This window comes from Colossoma macropomum, unplaced genomic scaffold (genome assembly GCF_904425465.1).
Source record: "Colossoma macropomum unplaced genomic scaffold, Colossoma_macropomum, whole genome shotgun sequence".
NCBI classification, from domain to species: Eukaryota; Metazoa; Chordata; class Actinopteri; order Characiformes; family Serrasalmidae; genus Colossoma; species Colossoma macropomum.
Genome location: NW_023496043.1, coordinates 862777 through 888484, shown reverse-complemented (window position 1 = coordinate 888484; position 25708 = coordinate 862777). Strand labels below are relative to the sequence as shown.

General features: G+C 39.1%; 1 protein-coding gene across 1 annotated transcript; it reads right to left on the bottom strand.

Moving 5' to 3' along the window:
* Window positions 1–696: 696 nt before the first annotated feature.
* dis3 (DIS3 exosome endoribonuclease and 3'-5' exoribonuclease) lies at window positions 697–19113 on the bottom strand. The gene is made up of 21 exons (XM_036564888.1): window positions 18808–19113; window positions 17133–17290; window positions 15782–15975; window positions 15410–15483; window positions 15130–15297; window positions 12807–12968; window positions 12367–12483; window positions 11172–11309; window positions 10696–10842; window positions 10326–10442; window positions 9107–9208; window positions 8939–9003; window positions 8762–8846; window positions 8059–8186; window positions 6811–6897; window positions 6266–6422; window positions 5277–5491; window positions 4003–4171; window positions 2702–2860; window positions 1572–1697; window positions 697–1233 (listed from the first exon to the last, which is right to left on the bottom strand). Exons 1-21 carry the CDS (start codon window positions 19024–19026, stop codon window positions 1165–1167), a joined length of 2856 nt encoding a protein of 951 aa, XP_036420781.1. The 5' UTR covers window positions 19027–19113; the 3' UTR covers window positions 697–1164.
* Between the last annotated feature and the right edge of the window lie 6595 nt (window positions 19114–25708).

Below are 25708 nucleotides of genomic sequence, written 5' to 3'. Positions count from 1 at the left end.
TTTGACATGAAATTTAATTTTAAGCAAAGCATTTCTACTTAATTTTACCCGTGGATCTGTAGCAAAAGCAGGTCAGAATGTTTTTGTAAGCTTATATATCATTCAGTCATTCAGAGTGGTTTCATGTGATCATTATTACATAAACGTGCTGCTGACTCCCTCACAGAAAGTTATTACTTGAAATGGTTACAAATTTGCTGCCTGAGGACATAGTTTTAGGATTTTAGTCTAAATCCTTTAAGGCACAGTAGAACCCAAAGATTTCACTATTTTATAGTTATTGACATAAAACTAACACATGTTGGTCACAGGTTTTTTCCCCAGGTAAAAAGTACATATTTGTACCTTTTCACAACCTAATCTTTTAAAACTTTTTGTCAGGGTCTGTGGAGTCAACTTACAAAATACAATTTCAGTGGATTTTGGTACAATTACGTTCCCTGACTAAAGGTACTCAGGTGTACCCTTGAGGATACCAGCCCAGTGACACAAGGGGTACTGCCCCAGTGACAGTTTTGTATGTTTTTTTCTGAGAGTGTACTCAATTCTTTAAACCTCAATTTTTGAGTATTCTGCAGTGAACTGCCCACAGCACATATCAAAGAGGTTAGGCAGCCATTTGAATTTCTAAATTATTATTAATAATTAATTTAGGTTCATAAACTGTATTCTTATAAGCAGCAGAATCTAAATTGGTGAATAAACGACAGAGTTTGCTTAAAAACAGTCCTTTTATTACAGCCCTTCTGTCCTTATGTAAAAAATGATGAGTAGATTGTTAAATTATGTTAAATGAACAGATCTCTAGATTCAATGTGAAGATCTTTAGGTAACATCTTCTGTAGACACATCATACAGTTTTGCAGACATACAAAGCCTTGCATTTGGTGCCATTAGCAGAACAAAGCAGTTCATGACCAGACATCGTGTGCATCCAGAAAACCAACTAAATGCAGGTCTGACATTTCCATGAAACTAATACATTAACCTTATGAACACACCCGATATTGAAATAGCCACTGTCTCTGTTGAATACTCTGCTGTAACCACTGATACTTCAGTACTGGACGAGTCAGAGCAAAAGAACATTTACATTCTTTTAAAAAAATTAACATTAAAATGTAAAGAAACTAAGAAGACGGTGTTGTAGGGCAGTTGAGGGACTCAGCGATCCAGTTTGGGTTTCTTTGCCTCTGGTTCTGGCTCTGGTAAGGCCACACTGACACCTGGGATCTGAAAGAAGAGAGCCACCATTAGCATTCATAAGCATACACAAACACTGCTGCTGCGTCATCAATTAGCAGCCCTGCAGCTGGACTCAGCCCCTGAGTGAACCGACCCCAATCCATCCTCCAAAATGTTTTGACAGTTAGATTTTACTTATGTAAAGTCCATTAAAAAGGGTTAAAGCCCTGAAAATGTCCTATTACCAAGACCTGAAGTGAATAACTCCATATACAAGAAAATATCACACTATTAAAGTGTCGTCTTTTTCATGAGACAACATGACACAGAGGACCTTTCCTTCACAACAGGCAGAGACAGCATGAGCAAAAGAGAGATGAACGTACCACTGGCTCCACCAGGGCCATCCTGATCTTCTGGTGCTGGATGTTTGAGGCGTCCAGACTGATGGTCACTTTGACTCTGTCAAAAATATGGAAGGTGTGCTGATCCTCTACGGTCAGGGTGGGGCCCTGGAGAAGCACAGAGAATGAAGAAAAAATGATTTTGCTGGTCAGTTGCAGACGGTCTAATATCAATTTTATAGCCTATTACATTTACATCTCTATTGATTGGTTCTTCCAGAATTCTTTAGTAAAGAAAATGGTTCTATATAGAACCAGGAACACTCAAATAACCCTTCGCATGATTTAAAGGGTTCTTTGCATTATGAACTAGTTCTTTAGATAGATCGAGAATGTGATGTAGATGGTTCTATATAGAATCCTTTTGAAACTGTCAAGCTTGTAACAATGGAAGAACGCTTTTCAAAAAGGTTCCGTATAGAACCGTCTACAGCACATTCTCCATCAATCTGAAGAACCTTTACAGGATGCAAAGAACCCTTTAATCATGCAAATCGTTCTTTGATTGTTCACGGTTTTATATAGAACCATTTTCTTTATTAAAGAACCCTAGAAGAACTGTCTTTTTAACATTCTCTCCGTGTGTTGAGTAGGACCTAAATGTGGGTCTTTTAGCCTGGACAAGCTGGTCAAAAAAAAATGATTAAGGTTAATTTTTATAAAAGCAACAAATATTCAGTTAATGATCACAATCAAACTATGGACTCCAAACCCTAATTGGACTGGCCACCAAATGGTATAACATTCTTTTACATACGGTGTCCTTGAGAGCTACGCTGAGGCTCTCAAAGACACCTTTAGATCTGGATTTAGCCTTGTTAATCGTCTCAACCAGTAGTTAGTGCTAACATTGGCAAAGTAGACTAATTAAAATCACTATGACCAATTAATATGCCTAAAAACGCCTAGCAATTACTCTTGGCAGACCACTACATGCGGTATTAGATAAAACTAACAGATTTTAGATGATTTTAAGAATTAGCAAATGTGATAAAAAGCCCTTTGCCCCTCAGACAAAGACGAGTATGAGGTCTGTCCATCTCTCTACTAAAAATATTGTGTGGATCATTGTTTTAAATGTTTAAATGTCTAGACTGAAGTTCAGTGACAACCTCTGAGTCAAAGTTGAGGCGCGGTCCAGGCTTGTCTTTGTTCTCGAAGAACACTGTGCCCTCCAGGCCAAACTTGGGGATGAGGATGATGATGGCATTCTTCCTCACAAAGAGAATGAAGCCTTCTTCGTTTAGAATGCCTTTGTTCTTGAAGAAAAGCTGAAAGGCAAAGACATTAAACAGCTTGAGTTTTAATCAGGGGCACTGACTGGGCATGTAGAGATCTGGGGCTCAGCCCAGTTCACTGTAGAATTGTTTAGTATATCGTCCCCCAGAATTTTTTTGATTAACCTGAAAGATGTGCAGTTGTTACTTTCATAAGGATTTACACATCAACAAAACATGCTAGGATTCAGCAAATGTTGACGGATCTTATTAACAAAATCATAAAAGAAAAGCAAACAAAAGAAGAAAACGCTGTAACAAAGTGAAAAACGGGAGATGTTCCCTCAATACTGCCATTTCAAAGTCCTTTGCACATTTGCACTCTCTCCACATAAGTTTCTTCTACACATCTCCTCTCTAATGTCCTAATAGAAGAACATTTTATCTGAGGTTTTTATATATTTTAGAAGCTGAATAATCTTTCAGCAAAACTCTTCTTTCCTAAAAACAATAAACAATATTTTAAATATAAAAGAAATGCTAAAACAAAGCATTCTGTCTGGGTCATGTAGTGTTCTGATAAACACTGTTAGAGGTGCAGTTAGACGAGCCAACAAAATCTCTCATATATATATATATATATCTATATCTATATCTATATCTATCTATATCTATATATCTATATATATATATCTTTATATCTATATCTATCTATATCTATCTATATATCTATATACACACACACACACAGTACATCATGCTCTCATTCTGCTTCGTGCTGTCTCTCTCACTGCATTTGTGGAGTGGGTGAATGTGCCCCTGAATGAAATCATGGCTTATGAGACTGATGTGCAGATGTGTGAGATGTTAGTGTTAAAAGCTTTGGTTAAAGGGGCTGCTTAAAAAATATGGGAGCCCAGGCCAGCCGACACCCCTGGTTTTAACCTCTATCTTAAAGGAGCCACAGGAGGGTCCAGTTCTCCATTGCACACTCCTAACTTAAGAATAACCCAGCAAGCTTGCAATACATTCCATATAGTTACTGAATGATAAGCCAAGGATGTAACAATCCAGGGATTTCTGAGGCATTAAACCACAACTAATGTCTTCAAGTCTTTTGTGTAAAAGTGGTGAAAACTACTACAACAGCAGCTGCATACTCTCTTCATCATGTGAATTAGTGAGCTGTGCTGTACCTGTGTGTGGAAGGCCACTGAGGCTCTCTGGGCGTACTGTGCCATTTTGTGTCTGTAGTTGAGGTTGTTGCACAGACCCGACTGCTTGTGTTTGTCCATCAGGTCCGGGTAGGTGCTGTCTGCGTTGATGGCCACCGCCAGAAGCCGATGCACAATGATATCAGAGTACCTACAAAAAAATTGGCAATATAAATTTAATTGACAACTGAAATTGAATATTAGTATTGTAAGTACTGGTGGCAGACTGTACCAAACTAGGCACACGAGGAGCTTTTCTATCAGGCAGTGCGGTATATAATACAGTTACTGATATGAACTTAGAACTATCAGTACCCTGGTTGAGCACCTGTGTCTGTTTTCAGTCACACAACAGTACAGCTCTACCTATATATCCTGGTTCAGTACGCTTGGTACCTTGACAAGAAGAGTAATCAAATTCAGCACAGGTACTCGGAAACGGGTCTAACTTTGCAATGAAAATGATGAAATTTGTGATTATGTATTTGTACCTGTTCTGTAGTTTATCCAAATCAATCTTCATTATAATTTCATGCATGGAAAAGGACTGTTTACAGCAACGCCACCAAAACACGTTACTATAGGTTGCTGCAAATTTTTTAAATCAATTTCAAATGTATTTTAATACCTTTTTAATACCGCATAACAAAATAATACAATATCCACTGCATAACAACACACACACTTAAATACGCCATGTATTAATATCTATTTTATTCAAACCTACTGACTCTTACACAGTCTTTTCAGTGTTTTTGACTTTATCAGTTCTGCTGTCCCTCTAGTCCCTCGTCAGTGGTCAGTTTAGACCACAAACCCCCTGTGGGGTGGGTATTTTGTTTGGCTGCAATAGTTTAATATACAACATGACAAAGGAGTCAAATGAGCTTCACACAGATCTTCAAAGTGTGTTTAGGCTGTTTGTGCCCCTTGGCTCGCATTCCTCTTCATGGCAGATAAATGACAGACACCGAGCTTCCTTTCTCCGTTTGACCAGCTTCCATAATAAAACACTGAAATTCACTATTTTTCAGGAGTGTGATCTGTTAAGACTAACGTCAGATATATTAAAAAGACAGTGGGAATGACCAAACAATAAAATCATATTTAGCCTACTTGTACCTGCAGTCTTAACATAGCCATATATCTATGATCACGCACAGTGGACTGAACTCTTTAGATGGAGTAACTGTGCCCAATAGCTTGGCCATTTCCTCTAGTAAGAGAGCATGAATTTCATTTTGGGTCACCCTCACCTCCTAATGGGCGAGGTGAAGTGCGTGTAGATGGGTGAGGCCAGGCCATAGTGGTGGAAGTCACTGTCCATTCCTGAGCAGAAATAGACGGCCTGCATCATGCAGCGGGTGGCTAGGATGCGCAGAAGTGTGTTAAAATAGGGGAAGTCCTCCAGAACGGCTTCATTCAGTGAGTCCGCCAGCGCCTTGGCAGAATCTATGCGTATTTCCAGCTCCTGAGGAAGAAGAGAAGAGGATAAAATAAAATAGATGAATGTGCCTCAAAGTACAAATAATATACATTGGTTGAGGTATCAGTGTCAGAAGTTGGATGTTAATTAGATATTGTGCTAAGCTGCAATTAATAAATCCAGATGACAAAATAGTACGTTAACCTAAATACGTTCACAGGAATACAGAGCTATTATGCCTGTACTATGATCTGTACTATATCCAACCTATAATAAAATGGTGTTAGTTCTACAGTACAAAAAGAGCAAGAAAACCCCTTCAGCTTTCGAACTAAAAGGCATTAAGGCCAATGAAGATGCAGGTAAACTAGAGAGGGCATGCCTGACCCACACTTCAGGAAAACTGGACCTTTCTGAGGCTGATTTGCCTCTCCAACAATTATCCATTGTCTATCCAACCAAAACACCACTCAACCCGAACCAGAACTAGCGCAAAATCGAAATGGGACAGTGTGAGGATCGACTGGTGCAATGGGTCAGGGTTAGGTGTGATGTTACAAACAATACTATGAGCCATCTTTAAAACATGCATCCCTGTTCATTCTGTCCTCTAGTGCCCAAGCAGACAGACACATACATGAACATGTATACGACACCTACAGAGTTCAGCAAATACAGAAGTATAATTCGGTCTTTATTCATTATGTTCTGTGTTCACTTCTTCTGAATCAGTAATGAGCCAATTATCATCTGAAAGTCTAAGGAGACACCAAATACACTGCTTTTTTATATCTTAATGAATATAAACATCATACGTGCCCTTGACTTTGCAGCCTTGATGAGGATGTCATAGTTGGATGGTGGAGGGGCGGGATGTTTTCTGAGCAGAGCGCACTCAGGGAACTCCTCATAGATCTTCTGGGCCACTGAGATGTTTGCTAGCAACATGAACTCTTCCACCATGGAGTTAGTGTCCCTAGAAGAGCAGAGAAGGGAGGAATTTAAGGAAGTGTCTGTTAACATCAAAAGTAATACAGAACTAGGGTTGCATGACATGGACTCGATGTCATATTGCGCTTGTGTTGCTGCACATTGCAATCGCAATGCGCCTTTCGGTATGCTAAAACCATATGTATGAAACGGAACCAGCATTTGGAACTGGGATTGGTCACGATGCTCGCAGCGATCAGTGATCTGTTTGAGGGCTCATTTATATACACTGCAAGCCTGGTCAAAGGCAGTATTGCAAAGGTCAATATTGAGATAACAATAAATTAATTGTAAATAAATGATATTTCTTAGCTAAGCAATACAAAATAACACAAAAGCTTTTCACAACAGTGGTTTAAAAGAAAACCACTCACTTCAGCTCCTTGGTCTGGAGGTCTATGGGGTCGTGAGTCTCGCTGTCCATGTGGAAACGAACTTCAGGAGAGGAGAGAGTTAAGGCCCTGAAAAAGAAAGAAAAATTCACCATACAAAATGGTTTAGATATAAAAAAAAGAATTAGGGAACTGGCAGCTGCACTACAGATGTGGGCTGTATTAGTGGAAGGCATACTAGTACAAAAGTGATTAATAGTGTGACACTGACCCATAATATGGACTTTACGATATTGTGGATAAAAAAAGAGGAAGCCAAAAATGCTGAACCACAAACAGCCTTGCCCACAATACACATTTTAATAATCTCAACAGTATAAAATTCAAATATTTACACTACAATTTACTGTTAGTAGGTCTGGGCAATACGTCAATAATTATCATTATCGTGAAAAATTACATCACAATATGCCAGAATGCTCTCTGAACATATCGTGAACGTCGTCAGTACTTAAAAACACTTCCCAACTGCATGTCTGATTACAAAGAGAGCACAATTAGTCCTGCTTTATTGGATTGAGTGCAGCACAGAGTGTGAAATATGGAATAAAAATCATTGTGTTTATAGTTTTTATAGTATTTTTAAAATGTAGCCCTACTTTGTAAGTTCCAGCTCCTCAGATGTCAGAAAAAATAAATATTGTGACATATCATGAAAACATCTTGAAGTATCGTGATATTATATTTTTGCTATATTGCCCACCTTTATCTGTAATAGCAAACTGTGAGATACTGGCTGTGCTTAAAACATAGTAAATGCTGCATACTCAGTATTCCTAAGCAGGAAGACATCCAATCTTGTCCGAATGCTTCCTTTTAGGTTCCTCACTTTGGCTGATTTTTGAATTTAGTGTAGATATATCCTTCGCTAGCCTACATTTCCCATAATTCTGTGTGTCTATGGTAACATAGTCAGGAGACTTGAGAGGTTATATTAACTAAAGATTTTGTTTCTGGCAAAAATAGCCAGTGAACCTTTCATCTTGTTCTAAATAAAAATAATAATTAAAAAAAAATAATAATAAAAAAAAGTAATTTGTTGTATAAAAGATCTGTTTGTACGTTACTTTCAACATAACGCTACTTTCTAAGTCACTGACTTATTAGCCAGCATGGGCAGCAAACGAGACAAGATAACACTGAAGACTGTAACACTGTTTTGTAAATTCAGACAAATTAAGATTTTTTAAGGACCCCTTTTAAACATCCTGTTAAACCAGTTGTTGTTACCCTTTTGCAATTCGCTGTCCCTTTAATATCTTGGCGAGCCTGTTCAGCCCCCGCAGGCTCTTGGTGATGTCATCGTTCATGCTGGCATCATCGATTTTCATCTGAGCTTCAGCATACGTCAGAGAGGCCTGTGACGACAGCATTGCTTTTAACTCATCAAGATCACATTAACTGAATAAAAGCAGTTTCTGTTCTAAACTAGTGACTCTACACTGCCTGTCAAAAGTTTGGAAACACATTCCTTCTTTTAACATTTTCCATGTAATGTTTGATGTTCACTGTTACTGTCCAATAAGGAAACATACTCACAAAGCTTTTGTTAGCATAAAACAGCTACTTGTTTTTTGAAATGAAAAGCAGGCTTTACCCCCAAAAAATCTCACAGTTTTCTTTTCCAAAATGTTAAAAGCTCATGTTGAAACTCTTTTGCACAAAACTTGGTTTATTTTCATCAAAATAAACTTCCTTTTTTAAATTTTAAATATGTTAAACTGTTGCAAACTGGCAAAGAAAAAACATGCTCAATTGTATTACATGGTAAGAGTGTCAATACAGCAACACCTGTATCAGCAATGAGTGCACAGGAAAGTAACTGCATTCACTAATTAAAAGGGGGGTCTGGATACTTGAACATGAACATCCAGTGTACAGTGAAGTGGAATGTGATCCCATAAAACCAACCCAATATTACATAGTTTCATACCTTGGAATTGATGATGCTTTTTGTAAAGCGAGTATTGAGGATTTCAGCCTTGTGGTTCATCTCCCAAATACAGGAGAACGCTAACCTGTGAGGAGAAACATGCTGAAATTAGCCACCACTGTGAAGCAGTAAAAGGAAGAAAGAGAAGAATCAAAATAAGCATATATATAAAAACACCTTTCCACATTGGAGCGCAGAGAACAAAGGTTGGAGCTCAGAAGCTCAGGAACCATGTCAATCCTCTGAGGAAAAGAAAGAGCATTATCAAATAAAAAATAATATAAAAGTCACAAAACTTTATTTGGGTACATTCGTACTATGTAGCAGTAATTATGGGCTGTTTACCTTTCCACACAGGTAGACTGTGGTGCCTCGACTGGCCGCCTCCTGGTCTAATGCATTTCCTGGACGTATAAAATGACTGACGTCTGCTATATGGACTCCAACCTGAGGCAGGAGGCAGAGTGGACATGATCATCTACGGTCAGTATTTAAAATATACTTTGCCCAAAGTTGCCTATATGGCTAGCAGAGTTGGCATGACCTCGTATGTGCTCATACTAGCCTTCATTCAGTATTATGAAATGTAGCTTTACTGGGTAGTGACGCCAGTTTTCTTCACCCTTAGAAGTTACGGTTATTGCTGATTGGGTCATATGATTTCTTTCTCACTCTGTTTATGAGTAGCATATAGGATTTTCTCATTATTTGATTTTGCTAAAAGTTATTGTCGTACGTGTCGTATTTTGTGGAAAAGAAAAATGATCTTTTACATTTTTCCTTTTGTTAGTTCGATTTGGATTGAATTACTTTATTAGGGCACGTCTATGATGAAACTTTTACACATCTTCACAGTAATATAACTCTCGCATCTGGACAAGTGACGTTCTAGTGGGTTGTATTTTCTACTAACCCAAACATTTGCGTCACACATGGTCACACATGGTCACACGATCACAGAAAACTGGAAGCTTATGACACTGTGAATATGACAATGCTTTATTACTAGAGCTTTCATTTAACTGCCACTTTGATCAGCCTACAGGATCTCGCTTTTCTGATTTTACCAGAAAATTAGAAGAAAAAATTATTTTCTTTCTTACTGCTATTGTTCTCCCAGTGTAAAGAGGATGGAGATGAAGTTTTACTAATCAGACCAAGTAAACAGTTAAGAGACTCCTCCTAAGCATGCATCATTTCAAAATTAAGGAAGCGTTTAATATGAATATACCTGCTAGGAGACTAAACACGGCAAGTAACTGAGTCAAAAACCTTTTTTTATCTGCCTAGAAAATCATTTAGATATGTAGTCAAAAGAAATAATTCCAATAGATGGAAAAAAAAATCATGTAAATGTAATCCCTGATTTTTTTTTTTTTTTACATCAAAACAAATAGCAGAGATCTGAACTGCAGACTCAACCCCGTCGATGCAAAGTGAAAATTTTATGTACATTTATTAAATTTATAAAGTACCTAATTTAAATAATTCTGTAATGTAATGTAACTTTAACAGGGGGAAAAAGAACTTAGAAAAATAATCTCTTTCATTCAATCACACAAACCTCCAGGTTTCCGTTTTCCAGTTCCCGACAGTGTAATGCATCGTCGATGTCTGTGCAGCCAGGAGGGTCTACACTGCACACACACAGGTGTCTCAGATCTGCCCTCACTTTCAAATCCTGAGAAGTATCAAATCAGATCATGAACATTTTAAACATGCAATTATAACCTTTTATATCAAATACAACATACATTTTATTGTTTACGTAATTGCTGAAGTCCATACAGAAACATCTGACATTTGACCCCTCTGAAATAACACGATCAATGTCTGGTTTGAAAGCAGTACCGATATCAGCAGTGACTAAATACATGAAGCTCTGGTCCGCAGCCATGTTCTCTAACTGCTGTCGGCACCCAAACTGGGTTTACCTCTTCAGTAATGCCCCAGGGCATTTTGGGCAGAAAGCTGAGCACAGCCTGAGAGAAAGGCTGGTGTGGAACGTCATGTTCTAGAAGCAGAACCTCCGTCTCTGTGTCTTTATCACCAGCTCCACCCAGGTTCCTCACAAAGTGTCCCTGCAAAACACCACAGAAAAAGAAGTGAACACAGTTACACAGAACGTTTGTTAATGTTTAAAGGAATCCTCTGTCCACACATGCTCATATTGCTGATAAATAAAATATACAAGGCCCAGTTAGCGTGTAAGAGAGACAATGCTAATTAGTGTTCACCCTTATCTTTCATTCACAGTCAGCCACAACTTACATTTTGGTGACATACTCCTTAAACACACTACAACACGCACAACAGCCCCATAAAAATACTTGTTAAGCTTCTAAACAAAAAAGCCACATAATAAAAGCTGACAAAAGTTCACTGTGGCAGTCGGTCTGTATAAACCTACATTGGGATATCTGGAATTCCTTGGCCAGCCGTCAATGGCTACGATGATCCTCTGGCCCACCAGCGAGGAGGCCTGACGTGTCTCTATCCGGATCCGTGGGATGCGTCTGTCTGCTGGAGTGAAGAGATGCCTGGTGGCCTGGGGATAAGAATGGAGAACGAAACTGATAAGTACACCATATTTTTCATTACAGGGCCTTTCGAAGAGCAAACAGCCTGATATATTTATGCATACTAAAGGAACAAAGCTGTGTGTTAGTGATGTTTAGTTAATCAGTGCTGTGAGTGTTGGTGAAGCATAAATTTAGCCTTAATTACAATTACATTATATAGATTTTTGATTGTCCCAGATATTTTTGTATACAGACCTCAAAGAAGATCCTTCAGGGCCTCCAAGGCCTTCAGAGAAGGTCTAGAGATTTGTGTGAAATAATACTTTTTAAAAAAATGCATGTTTTTAAAATAATTTTTATTTATCGAAAATATCACGTTGTGTAAGCACTGTAATGCTTTTATGTCATTGTTAAGTTTTGGTCAGAAACAAAAGGGTTAAATCCCTAAAATGGCCAACGGACAATTATCCAGTCAGGATTTTTTTCACCCCTGGGGAACCTATTTAGGTACAGCGAGGCAGGCTCTCCAGTTGGTTTGGCCTTCAAAAGCTGGACAGAAGGCCTTGTGTATCAGATTAACCATTCATGTAATTAGGAGCTGGTAGAAGAATTGATCACGTTTTGGTTTACAATTAGCAGGACCAATATGTGTGGAAGGAAACATCACTCTAGGCCTTCGAGAAGACCTGGATATGTCACTGACTGCAAATAAGAGTGGCAGCCTAACCAATGTTTTCAACAACAACAACAGATACATGCCAAGGCTCTATACTGAAAACTAATATATACAACATACATGTTAGTATATCTGTTAGAAGCTTCAAATAAAAGACAGACCGCGTTTTACAGTCCTTCAATGTTCATGTTTATGCCGCAAAAAAAAAGTGAATGTAAATCAATGTTAGCTAAGCATGGACATACTACTGGAAGACCTTAGGGACACCAGCAGAAATGACTATTATTGAAAAAGTGTTTTATTCCTCGTTTTTGACCAAGTTTTGTCATTTATGGTGAATCATAAAAGTCATAACAGTCAATCTTCCATAAAATGATTTAAAAGTGTAAATGAGCTCCATATTTTACCTCTTTGATCTGTGACTGGCTGAGCATCCCGCAGAATGGCCGCCAGTTCCTCTTGATAATCCCCACCACTCTGCCTGTGGGCTTCAGCATACTGGTATCCAGCACAGGGCTCTCCAGCTGACCCCAGAACAGCCAAGAGAGAGACCATGAGTGACAATTCAATCTTAACCCTTAAAACTGCTCTGAGAACAGTAGAGAAGCATGTGCATGTGAAAGCGTGTTCAGTGTCATCGTACATCTTTCACACAGCAAAGGATTATTCATAAAACGTAGGGCTGCACAGATACTAATACTGGCACTTTATCGCAGTACGAGCATCAGTCAAGAGGATTTCAATACCGCAGTTTCTTTTGCTGTGTAATCAGCTACAATGTTCCAGTCGGAGTTCATGTTAGTTGCTACCAAGTCTGCACTGATCTAAAGCAACATCCATAAATCACCTTCTTCTCCGCATCCTCTTCCTCTGTCTCTTCATCATTCGGCCGATCGTCCTGCAGCACCACGGAGGAAGGGGCGACCCACTGCTCTTTGGGGAAAAGCTCCACGGCAACTACATCCTGATGCACAGCCCGGTTCAGGTTCTGGAGGCCCTGCAGTAGAACCTGCAAGCACACCGAGTCAGTGACGAGAACATTGTATTACGCTGTGAAAATTGCTTGCAGTTCAACCTAAAAACAGTTCTTTCACATGGTGAGCAATTTAACCGGTTTTATTCAGCGAAAACAGATACTTTGAATGAAACAATGCTGAGCAAAATTTTACTTTAGATAGTACAAAAGCATCGTGTATCAATCATTTACAGTGTAGAAACATCAGATCAGAGGTAGAGTTGGGCAGTATAACGGTAAGAAGGTGATGTGTCAAATTTCTACTACGTCTGAAAGGCCCAATAAATACCTATTTACATTTTACAGGGCTCACTCACTGATTGGTGGTGTGAGCTCACCAATAGGTAGTGCTGATAGAAAGAGGGGAAAGTCAGAGCCAGAAAAGGAAAAAAAGGAAAAACTAAGCATGACAGCAGCTCAGTGACAGCTAAGAGTTACACACACACCACACAACACCCTCAATTTCAGGTTTCACCCCAACACCAGTTACTCAACTTTACACTCTCAGATATCCTCTAAACAGGTGTCATTTCAGCGTCAGTTAGCTGGAACCAAGCCTGTGCGGCCTGATAACTAAGCTCTCGCTAGCTTAGCCAAAATGCTACAGTCCCAAACACCACAGAACAGGTTTGATTTTGGCTTTCTGTCACTCCACCAGCAGTCACTCAGCTTCTGCTCTGTCAGAGATTAGCCTTTAAATCAAGCAAGTTTCAGCAGAGGTACATTTAGTCAGAATCAAACCTGTACTGCAGTGTGGCACTGCTTGGGTCTGTAGCCGGCTTGCTGAGCTAACATTAAGTTCAGGCTACAGATCAAAACACCAACAAAGTTTAAGGCCGTTTTTATACTGGAGCTTTTTTTGGGACCCAGGTCTGTTTGCTCTGTGTGTTCGATACGTTTGGTCAAGTGTGAAAACTGCTTTCAGGCCTGGAAACGGTCTAGAGAACCGATCTCTGGTCCTCCTGAAATCAGTGGTCTGCGACTTGCTTCCAGTGAGCTCGGGTGCTGCCCGCTGTGCGTGTGGAAGCTATCTGCTCCTGGCGCCACATGTGGGGCTGCGTGATTGGTTCATTTTGTAACGTGTCTGCTTCAAATTATTGCATCACTTCCCTTTCTAAGTTTTGTGATGGCGGAGAAAGGATTGTTGTGGTCAGTGGAGGAAAAAAGTGCTGCCCTTCACTGCTTGATTGTTTGTATCCAAGGAAATTAATAAGAAGCAGAAAACGGAAGCTGGTGCCCACCACTGTGCAAACAGGCACGCAGAAAAATGACGCATGGAATTGCGCAATCGATCCACGGTTTGGGTGGAATTCTTGTGTGAAAGCAAACTAACGATAATGAGCCCCTCTCCCGCACAAGCCCAGAATCAGTCCTGAGTGTGGACTCCCATAGTCGGGACAAGTGCGAAAACAACCTCATTTCGCCTTTCTGTTCCTTCAGTTCCTCTTCACTTCCTCAGATTCGAATCATTATCATCTAAACTTGTGTAGGCAGATTAGATAGCCAGAATGGAACATGTTCTGTGGTGAGAGCTAAGCTAATGCTAACCAGCACCTCTATCCTAGTTAGCAGCACTGTTTATTATTTAGCAACTGTTAGATAGCTATGAATAAAGGAATAAAAACATAAAATATGTTTTCAATATGAAAAAAAAATGAAACACTCTGATTCTGAAATATGCCTGACAGGCTGACACACATGGGCCCTCATCCCTCATCCCTTTTGAAAAGGTTTTTCTAATTTTATTTAATTATCCAACTTCTCTTTAAATTCATTTATCAAAATGTATGAGCTATTTTTGTTACTATGCTTTTAGGACCGATAAACGACTGCTGTTCTGATTGGCCACCTTTTCCAGATGTGTGGATCCTTCAGAAGTCTATACTCACATGACGCTTAGTTGTTTTCCCCTCACATCCTTTGCTGTAACAACACACTGCATCACTTGAATAAGTAGGCTATGCTCAAGGTGTGTCACATGTTTATGGTTGTGACATCACAACCATGAATAATTCAAATAGGCTGGGTCAAAGCTGATTGAATACGTGTAGTTTGCTGTGATACAGGCCCTGTAACCATGTGGATGATGAAAACCTCACTTTGTGAAATGTGCTCCCTGTTCTTACGCAACAAAGAAGCACACTTAGTTTGATACCTCTGTGCTGTCGTCTCCATCCTTTTGGACAAAGACGGTAGCCTCCAGGTAGTTATCTCTACTGGCCCGGAATGTTCCCTGCAGGAAAGTGCCGCTCTTAATGCCCGCCTGAATCCTGGACAACGGGAGGTGCTCCGGGAAGAGGAGCTTACTGCCTGTGATCTCATTCTGCACAAAGACAGTCAGCAAAACAGAGACACTCAAAAAGGAGAAAATGCAGTGTGTTCAAGTGAAACGAAACACATCTGTGGCTTTTCTCATGTCATTTTGCTGTACGCACCTGATCATCAGACGTCAATGCCAGTCTGTCCACAAGCTCGGGATTTCCAGTGAGGCTTTTAATGTACTCCTCACCTGCACGGAGAAAAGTACATTTACAGTAACAAAAATATTAATAAGGGAAGCTGAAGCTTATTTTTCAAGTAGTATAGGTTAAACATCACTTCTATTTTTCTGCATATCTTGATGTTCACAGAAGCAGAAGCATCTTTAATTTGTCACAAGCACTTAAAGCTGTAGATATAAGTTAACTCTTAAACAGCAGCCTGAACTGAGGTCAGTGGCGTAACTAAACAAGGACTAAACTAATAAGTTGTTAATATCTATCTCTCTAAAGAGAAAACATAATACAATTCAAATGGACTACACTCACATCTATAAGCCAGCAGGCCGTTTTGCTCTGCCTTGTCCTTGTTGGCACGATCGTTGGTCAGCAGCACCACTTTCAGCTCCCCCACACTCGGAGCTTTGCTCAGGTGCTCTGTGTACCATTTAGCTGCAACGCGGATGGCTCGATCATTGCGGTCGTTGGCGCTCTCTCCCTGCTCCCGCTCGATAAATGTCTCCCTGGATCACACAATTAACATGGTATTACACCAAAACATGTGACCTGTGAGATTCTGTTACCATTAGCTTACTGCTCATTGTGGGTGAATCAGGTTCGGTAAAGGTTATAGTTAGACTACATGTCATACTCATTAGAGGTAAAATAATCTGCTGGAGCTACAGAGCTAATGCAGCTATCAAGTAATGAAAGCTTAATATTCTATTCTCTCTCTAGGTCAGGGGTCGACAACCCAAATTTTAAGAAGAGCCATTTTGTCCTTTCAATAAAAATCTAACCACCTTGGGAGCCACAACATTTTATGTCCATTTGACCATGTTGGCTGTAAATATGCCTCAGTACATGCTGATGTACTAGTATAGGCTAAAAATATAATACAAACAAGAACGCAGAAGTTTAGCTCAGCTACAGATGCTTTTCTCGCATCTCCAGTAGGAAACTTTCCCACAAAAGTAGAACAGTTTCTTGTAAAATGTCTCTCAATGTTCGTCTTTTTACGAAGCTGAAGTCGCTTCTCATTCACCAGCTTCTTGTTCGAATTTTCCCGTTCCACCTTAAATGGTGCCTGAGTTGCCAGAACGTAACCGCTGCACCATTTAACTCAAATGAGAAGCTGGTAAATGAGAAGCGACTTCAGCTTTATGACTTTTTAGTGTTTGACAGTTTTTTGTTGCACATTAAACATATCAGGAAACCAGCTGGAGTGATTATGAACACAAATAAGTCCATTCATCTTCAAATTATCGATGTTCATCTAAAATCTTTCTCTTTGCCTTTTCGTTTGCCTCTTCGAGCTAAGCGAGACTGTTTTCTGTGTTGCTATGGTGACACGCAGTCTGCGCACCAATCTTCAAGGTTAAAGGGTGAATTAGCAGTTATACATTAACTCCAGCGTTTAAGACCATTTATTGTTAAAACTGCATTGAACGATCAGCAGAGCTGTATTTTACTGCAAAGAATGATTTTTTTATTAAACCTAAAAATCTAATCTGCTGTGGAGCCGCAACAGGACAGTAAAAGAGCCGCATGTTGCCGATCCCTGTTCCCCCTGGGAAAACTGTGTAATTATTTTTAGGAAACTTAGGAAAAGTCCTTTGAATCGAACCATCATTCAGTAAGTCACCTCTTGTAACCAGTGTGAACTGCTGCATGGACCTACCTGTGATGTTCGTTGGTAAAAGTATAAAAATGCTTCTCCTTTTCATGAATGGCGTCTTTGATCCGTTTGTAAACCGGGGCGCTTCTGTGTCTGACTTCTTGCAAAACAGTCTGAAGGATGATCACATTCTTGATCAAGGGGTCCTCGAGAATATCGATCTGTTGGGATTGAACAGCAAAGGCTTGAATGGATGTCTCAAAATTAGACGCCTTGACAATGCAAACGCATCATCCCTGCACTTCCTTTGCAGTCATATGAGGACCAAAGATAACAACTGATAACTATTCAGCATCTCACCTACACTGAACTTGTGTGCCACCCAGCTTGGATGAGACACAGACATTAGGATGTAACTGCCAGGCTAGTTGGTTTATGTAGTATTCACTCAATTCTGGGCAAAATAATCTTGGTAAATTAAAAAATTTAGCAAATGTGCAAGAGCGAACTGCCCTCGTCAGATACGGCAAACAGTAAAATACAATTTTAGAAACTATTAATATTATTATTATTGCTGTTATTGTTGTATTGTACTTACGTAAACATGTATTGCATTAAATGTATTACATTATTATGTTAATATTAATTATTTTTAATAATCAGTTTAAAAAATTATGTAGAATTTTTGTAGAATTTAGTTTTTTGGGTAAATATCGTGATATCACATTGTTATACATTGTTACTGTGACAAAGGTAGAAACCACTGTGACTTAAATCTGAGTCACTTCTGCCTCTAGGTACAGACACATTTGCAGTGAGTACTTTCACTTTAATATATAATTTAAGGCCTCAGGGGCTCGTGTTAAAAACAATGACCACCCAAGTGGACTGCGGCCCTTCAGTCATTTTCTCACTGGTTGGTAACAGTAACAGCCAGAGGTTTACACTAAAATAAAAACCTTTTAAAAAGAGGAACATGACTGAAAAACACAATCAGTTCAGTTAATATGTAAGTAAAGCCAGAGTGGTTTGATGTTAATACACCAGTCTAGGGACGTCTGCAGAGTCAGAACTGTTCACAGTGGTGGTGATAGGAACCAGACGTCTGAAGTCTGAGTCTAATGCCTCTAAAAACTCTCACTGAAAGTCATTACACAAAATGGATATGATGTCTAGTGACTTCAGACATTGTTTTACTATTTTACACTAGTAAGGCAAAACAGACTCCATTGAATGTTTTATTGTTTTTTTAAGACACTGACATTTTACATTAATGAACATTACTAATAAAACTAACACGTGTAGGTTCACTGGTGGTTTGTATGGTATATGAAACCGGTTATACTGTAGACATTGTGACTCCTGGTTTTATCACTACCATTATAAAGAAATCTGACTCAGTAAGTTTCTCTAAAACTGACCGTTTCACATCAAACCACTCTGAATGACTTTGTTTACATTTAACAAGCAAATTCTGCAGCAATTGAAACACGGTGGAGGTTGTGATTCACCTTAAAGGGCCTCCTATGAGCCTTTCCACGCTTCAGTCACGCTAAACACACATATTGCTCTGTATTTCGTGTCTGTAACTGCTGCACCATTTAAGGTGGAACGGGTCAATTCGGAGAAGAAAGGTGGCGAATAAGTAGCCAACAACAACAAAAACAACTGTGGATAATGGGCGCCATGAAATGAGCTAAAACAACCCACGACTAGAAGGCCGATTAAGGCAGGTTACCTGGTGCAGGACTACATTGGTGTCCGGGATCAGGTAATGGGGATACGAGCACAGGTCGCTCTCTATCCGCGCGTCCTGCTGCAGAACGGGAGCTCCGTCCTTACACTCCGCACAGACCTCACTGCCGCACCAGATGTCGTCCCGCAGGTAGTGCTCCCGCACTATCTTCAGCACTCCGCCCGCTCGGGTCTTCTTAACAAACGTTTTGGACTTTAACATGGCTCAGGGGGGCTTCGCTCCGACCACGGGCTTCACACACCATTCGGCACAACACACAGCGACGAAGCCCCACGTGTGACCATCCGGGGCAACTACAAAACACGTCCGGGCTGCTACAATAACCGGCCACGGTTTACCCGAGCCGGCATGGTCACAGCGCACCGCCAGGGGGCGCCCGCGAGGGAGTCCTCGATGAATGGGGGTGAATGGAGCTAAACGGCTAAAAACGACAAGTTAAAATAGTTTCTCACCACTTTTCAAAGGCTTTACTTCCATTCTGAAAAGGATGAGGGTGAATTTCACTAAAAACAAAGGAAACTGACCCGTGTCTGTCTTTTTTCTACAGCACAGGGGGTTTGGCCATTGGCTAGCAATGCTGCTACTGAGTGCTGGTTGGTTGGCATTACTGCTACTGAGTGCTGATTGGTTAGTATTACTGCTACTAAGTGCTGACTGGTTAGCATTGCTGTCACTGAGTTTTCAGTGGTTGGCATCACTGTTACTGAATGCTGACTGTTTTGCATTTCTGCTAACAAGTGCTGATTGGTTGGCATTACTGCTACTGAATGCTGAATGGGTAGCATTACTGCTGAATGGTTGGCATTACTGCTACTGAGTGCTGATTGGTTAGTATTACTGCTACTGAGTGCTGATTGGTTGACATTACTGCTACTGAGTGCTGATTGGTTGGCATTACTGCTACTGAATGCTGAATGGGTAGCATTACTGCTAATTGGTTGGCATTACTGCTACTGAATGCTGAATGGGTAGCATTACTGCTACTAAGTGCTGATTGGTTAGTATTACTGCTACTGAGTGCTGATTGGTTGGCATTACTGCTACTGAATGCTGAATGGGTAGCATTACTGCTGATTGGTTGGCATTACTGCTACTGAGAGCTGATTGGGTAGCTTTACTGGTACTGAATGCTAATTGGTTAACAGTACTGCTACTGCTGATTGGTTAGTTTTACTGCTACAGAGTGCTGATCGGTTAGTTTTACTGCGTTGAGTGCTTATTGGTTAGTTTTACTGCTACTGAGTGCTGATTGGTTAGTTTTACTGCCACAGAGTGCTTATTGGTTAGTTTTACTGCCACTGAGTGCTGATTGGTTAGTTTTACTGCTACAGCGTGCTGATTGGTTGAGATTATTAGCTAATTCTCTGAGTGAAAGTCCATCCCAGCAGTGTTAAAATGTTTTAAGGTGTTCTGTGTTCAGGAAGTGAATACGTTTCTCTAGATAAAAACACCGTTCACAAACTATAATTTTGCTCACTCTGGAGCGCCCTCTAGCGTCTGACAAACCCAGAAGACGTTACAAAGTGGCAGTTCTCCTCTTTACACATTCTCTGGTTTTACCGCCGAATCTACTACATATTTACTTAACCTTCTCCAATCAATTGTTCAAGTGGCACAACTACATATATTATTATTCTTTTTTGTTCTGTCAGACACGCGATTCTTTCTTAAATGTGTGAGCTGAAACGACTGCCTCACTGCTGACCACTGCAGCTGGGACTAGTTTGCGCTTCATAGGTTTGGCCAGTAGAGGGAGACACTGCAGGAGAGTTACTTAAGGGAAATTCCACTGATTTTTCCAAATTTCTGTATAATTACATGGTTAGGATGTAAACAAAGTTAGTTATACTGAGTAGTTTGATGTGGTTTCGATGTGTTTTTCCTATCTACTCTGCTTCACTTGTTACTTTGTCTGTCTTAACATGGAAAAGTCAATTCTGTAATGCTGTCTTCATGACATCCATTTAAAGGGCCTAAACTTTCCTTACTTCTTTTAACTCATAAAATTTGATGTATAAAATAAGTAATGATAGATTTTTAAAAGTACCATTAGATGAACAGATTTTATGTATGCATATTTAAAAGAGTAGTGTGCACAGTGTGATTATTGTGTGTAATGTGCATATTTATTTGTAATTTGTCCAGACTTACAAATTATTATACATACTTTAAAAAAAGAATACATTCTCATATAAAAGCACAGTATGAGTCCATTAATAGTAGAATCCACACTTTAAAAATAGTATTCAAAAAAACATAGTATGCATATGCAGAAATGTAGTAGTACAGCTATTTACTTTATTGAGTATGCTTACTATTTTAAAGTTTAAATATAATTTTAATTAATGTGTAATGTATAATGTGTGCAGACTTAGAAATAGTATGCATACTCTGAAATTGTAGTATGCTTACTTAAAAATTAGGATGCATACTGTGCACATTGAAAAATTGTATGAATACTCATGCATTTTTAAGTAGTATGCATTCTTAAAAATTAGTATGCACACTTTAAGCATAGTATGCACAAAAATAGTATGTAAATTGTGTATGCTTAGAAAAGTATGCATGCATACTTTAAAAAGTACGATGTTTACTTCAAAAAGTATTATGCACACTTTAAAAATAATATACATACTTGTTGAATGCGTACTTTAAAAAGCAGTATCTTTAAAGTATGCATACTACTTAAAAATAGTACGCATGGTTTCTAACTAGTATGCATACTATGTATATTCAAAAAGTACTGTGCATGTTTAAAACAAACAGTATGGATATTGTGTGTATACTTAAAATGCAGTATGCATACTTTACTTTTTAATCACATCTCTGTGATGTAAGTGGTGATATGATGAGTGAACTGACCGATCCCTGCAGTCATTTGTCTCTACAGAACATTGGCAGTGTCCCATTAGACCTGCTGATTTACTGTAGTACACAAATAGTGTGTTTAAAATTAGCAACCATATTAAAAAGTTAAATGCGATACTTAAAAACAGCATGCATACAGTGTGTATACTTAATAACTAGAATGTGTACTTTAAAAAGTAGTATTAAAAAGTATAGCAAAAGTAGTACTTAAAATAATGTGCATACTTTATTTTTTAACTTCCAAAAATAGTATGCATACATAAAAAAGTTAGATGCATTCTAAATCTCCATTAACATGGGGTCCTCTACAACGTAACTGCTACATATACACATTTATAGTTTGACTTATTCGGAACATCACACGCACACGCACACACACACGCACACACACACACACACACACACGCACGCACGCACACACAGAGAGAGAGAGTATATACAGTAGTCTACCACTAGATGGTAGAATAATTTCATCATGTTTTGATGACATGCCTAAATTCCACTCTTAGCAATAGTCTGAAGTCAAAACAAAACCACCGTGTCACAGTGTACGTGTGTGTCACTGTGTGTGTGTGTGTGTGTGTGTCACTTTGTGTGTGTATGTGTGTGTGTGTGTGTGATGTCCCAGACAGACAGGTCACACATTACACCCTGGTGTGTCTCTGGTCTGACCTGTTTACTCACCCAGAAGAGTTTCTCATCATCATCATCTTCACCTAAGTGCACCCACGCTGCAGCCAAACAACTACACACTGCCCTCGTGACTCACCCAGCAGCTCTATTTCAGGCCTGTTTACTCTGCTGTGGCTGTTTTATTCTACAGGCTGAGGGATTCCTGCTGATCGGCTGAGCTCCACAATTATCAGCTATGATTTCACGATTCTGCTCACACAACCACAACACTTACTTTGGCCAAGGAATGCTTCAATGTGCTACGATACAGACTTTTACCTTATTACGCAGGTATACATACATTGTGCTCGAGGAAAAAAAAACAACAGAAAATCTGTATTTAACAGAAAATTACACTGAAAACTCATCAACCAAATATAATATAAAATATTTCAGTATTTATTGCGTCCACTCTTTACCTTTATTACAGCTTCTTTTCAGGAGACTCACTTTCAGTTTTTCAGAGAAATCTGCAGCGATATTTTTCACACTTCTAAAGTTCAGTCTTAGAAGTTGCTTGTATTTTCTGCTTCTCACGATCCAAGTACATATACTGTAATTATCTGTTCACAGGTTATTTGCCTCAAGACCCACAAAAATCCTTCATCTCTGAGTTCTACAGCTTTCTGAGTCATTTTCAACTCATCTTCAGCTCTGTTCACTGTTCTGGACACATCTAGAAATTATTATTTTTTTCTGTTTCCTACTAATTATTATTATTATTTTAAAGCTATGAAATTATAAAGTGCTAAGATCCATGTTGGAATCAAACTCCAGCAGCACTGCTGTGTCTGATCCACTCGTACCAGCGCAACACACACTAACACACCACCACCACGTCAGTGTCACTGGTCACTGCAGTGCTAAGAATGATCCATCACCCAAATAATGCCTGCTTTGTGGTGGTCACGTGGGGGTCCTGACCTTTGAAGAACAGAGTAAAAGGGGGTTAACAAAGTATAGAGAGAAACAGATGGACTACAGTCTGTAATTGTAGCGATACAAAGTGCAGCTATATGGTTAGTGGGGCTGATAAAATGGACAATGAGTGTAGAAACAAGAAGCTAAATGATAATGTTACATAGTTTTCATTGGTTCTTTATCTAGATCTCTCTGCTCTCTTAGCCTGAAGTGGTCTAGACTCTGCATAAGCAGGACGGAGTGGTCTGGGGGTCTCCAGTGGTCAGCAGGTGCAGCATTAGCCTGCTAGCTCTCCACCCATCCTGCCCCTTCACTGCACAATAAAGACCAGCCTGAGGACCATCAGACATGTAAATACATCCAAAGTGGTGGATTAGAAATTTGGTACAAAGTGCCCTTTATACTGGATTAGGACTTTTGGAAATACAGCTTGAGGACGGCACAGCTGTTTAAAGGAATACTGAACCTAAACGAGTAGAGGCTGATTGATGTGAAGGATGTGAGATCAAACTAGGTTTAACTATTTGTCCGTCACAGCAGCACGCGAAGATGGAGTGTTCCTTTAACCCCTTAAACTCTGTATGTGGGCCCACACTTCAATTCCTCACTCTCCAAGTAACTTTCACATTAGTTTCATAGTAGTTATGAAATGACAACTAATTATATAATAATATAAATATAATACTTAATTATAATTAATAATAAATAATTTATAGTGGATATTGAATGAGTTACTGTAGTTATTATAATTTATAGGTAGATAGTGAATAGTCATAGTAGATACTGAATAATTTTAGTAGATACAGAATAAATCACTGTAGTTACTGAATAATAAGTCTAAAGATTAATAAATGAATAAATATAGGAGTATACATTTCTGACCTCACAATGATTTGTTTATGATTTTTATTAAATGGCTCAAATCATGATGAAATCACAAACTGCACCATGATTCATTTTGATTTGATGATTTTTTAAAATAATAATTCTAAAAATAAGCTAAGAGTTTAAAGAGTTAAACTGAGAACGATGCTGAGGAAAAAAAAGCACAGTAGTAGTTAAGACCTGTCTTTGCCGGCTTGTTTTGGAACCTGATGATAAAGCTGAGAGTGCAGATTTATCACCTACAGGGACTAAAGGCACCACTGGTAAAGATAAGCAAAAAAAAAGTCTTTGTTGTTTATCGTCATTGTACACGAAAAAGATGAGACGATCAGATTTTCAGTGAGGTAAGAAGCTTCTATGAATAATTGCTCATACGAGAATTAACATCAATGTGTGAATAAAGAGCCATGACTAAAGTCTGAATTCTAGGTTTGACAAAACATAGACTTGAATGAAAAAGGAAGTGTGTGGTGTAGATCAGTTCTATTGCACAAAGCAACTGCTTTATTAAAGAACTCTTGAAGAACCATCTTTTTAAGTATGTACATTATAATTTAAACTCAGTCAAATGTTGCAGATTTAGATTTTGAGTGGAAACTAATGTAAACACAAATAAATAAATAAATAAAAACATTAAGATGTTTAAATAACAAATTTATAATCTTTTAAAAGCTCTAGACTGGTGTACATTATGAAGCACACACACTAAAGTCTACACTGCTGTAGATTATGAACCACACACACACACTAAAGTCTACACTGCTGTACATTATGAACCACACACACACACACTAAAGTCTACACTGCTGTACATTATGAACCACACACACACGCTGAAGTCTACACTGCTGTACATTATGAACCACACACACACACACACGCTGAAGTCTACACTGCTGTACATTATGAACCACACACACACACACACACTGAAGTCTACACTGCTGTACATTATGAACCACACACACACACTAAAGTCTACACTGCTGTAGATTATGAACCACACACACACACACACACTAAAGTCTACACTGCTGTAGATTATGAACCACACACACACACACACTGAAGTCTACACTGCTGTACATTATGAACCACACACACACACACACACTAAAGTCTACACTGCTGTAGATTATGAACCACACACACACACACACTGAAGTCTACACTGCTGTAGATTATGAACCACACACACACACACACTAAAGTCTACACTGCTGTAGATTATGAACCACACACACACACACACACTAAAGTCTACACTGCTGTACATTATGAACCACACACACACACTGAAGTCTACACTACTGTACATTATGAACCACACACACACACTGAAGTCTACACTACTGTACATTATGAACCACACACACACACTGAAGTCTACACTACTGTACATTATGAACCACACACACACACTGAAGTCTACACTGCTGTACATTATGAACCACACACACACTGAAGTCTACACTGCTGTAGATTATGAACCACACACACACACACACACACTAAAGTCTACACTGCTGTAGATTAT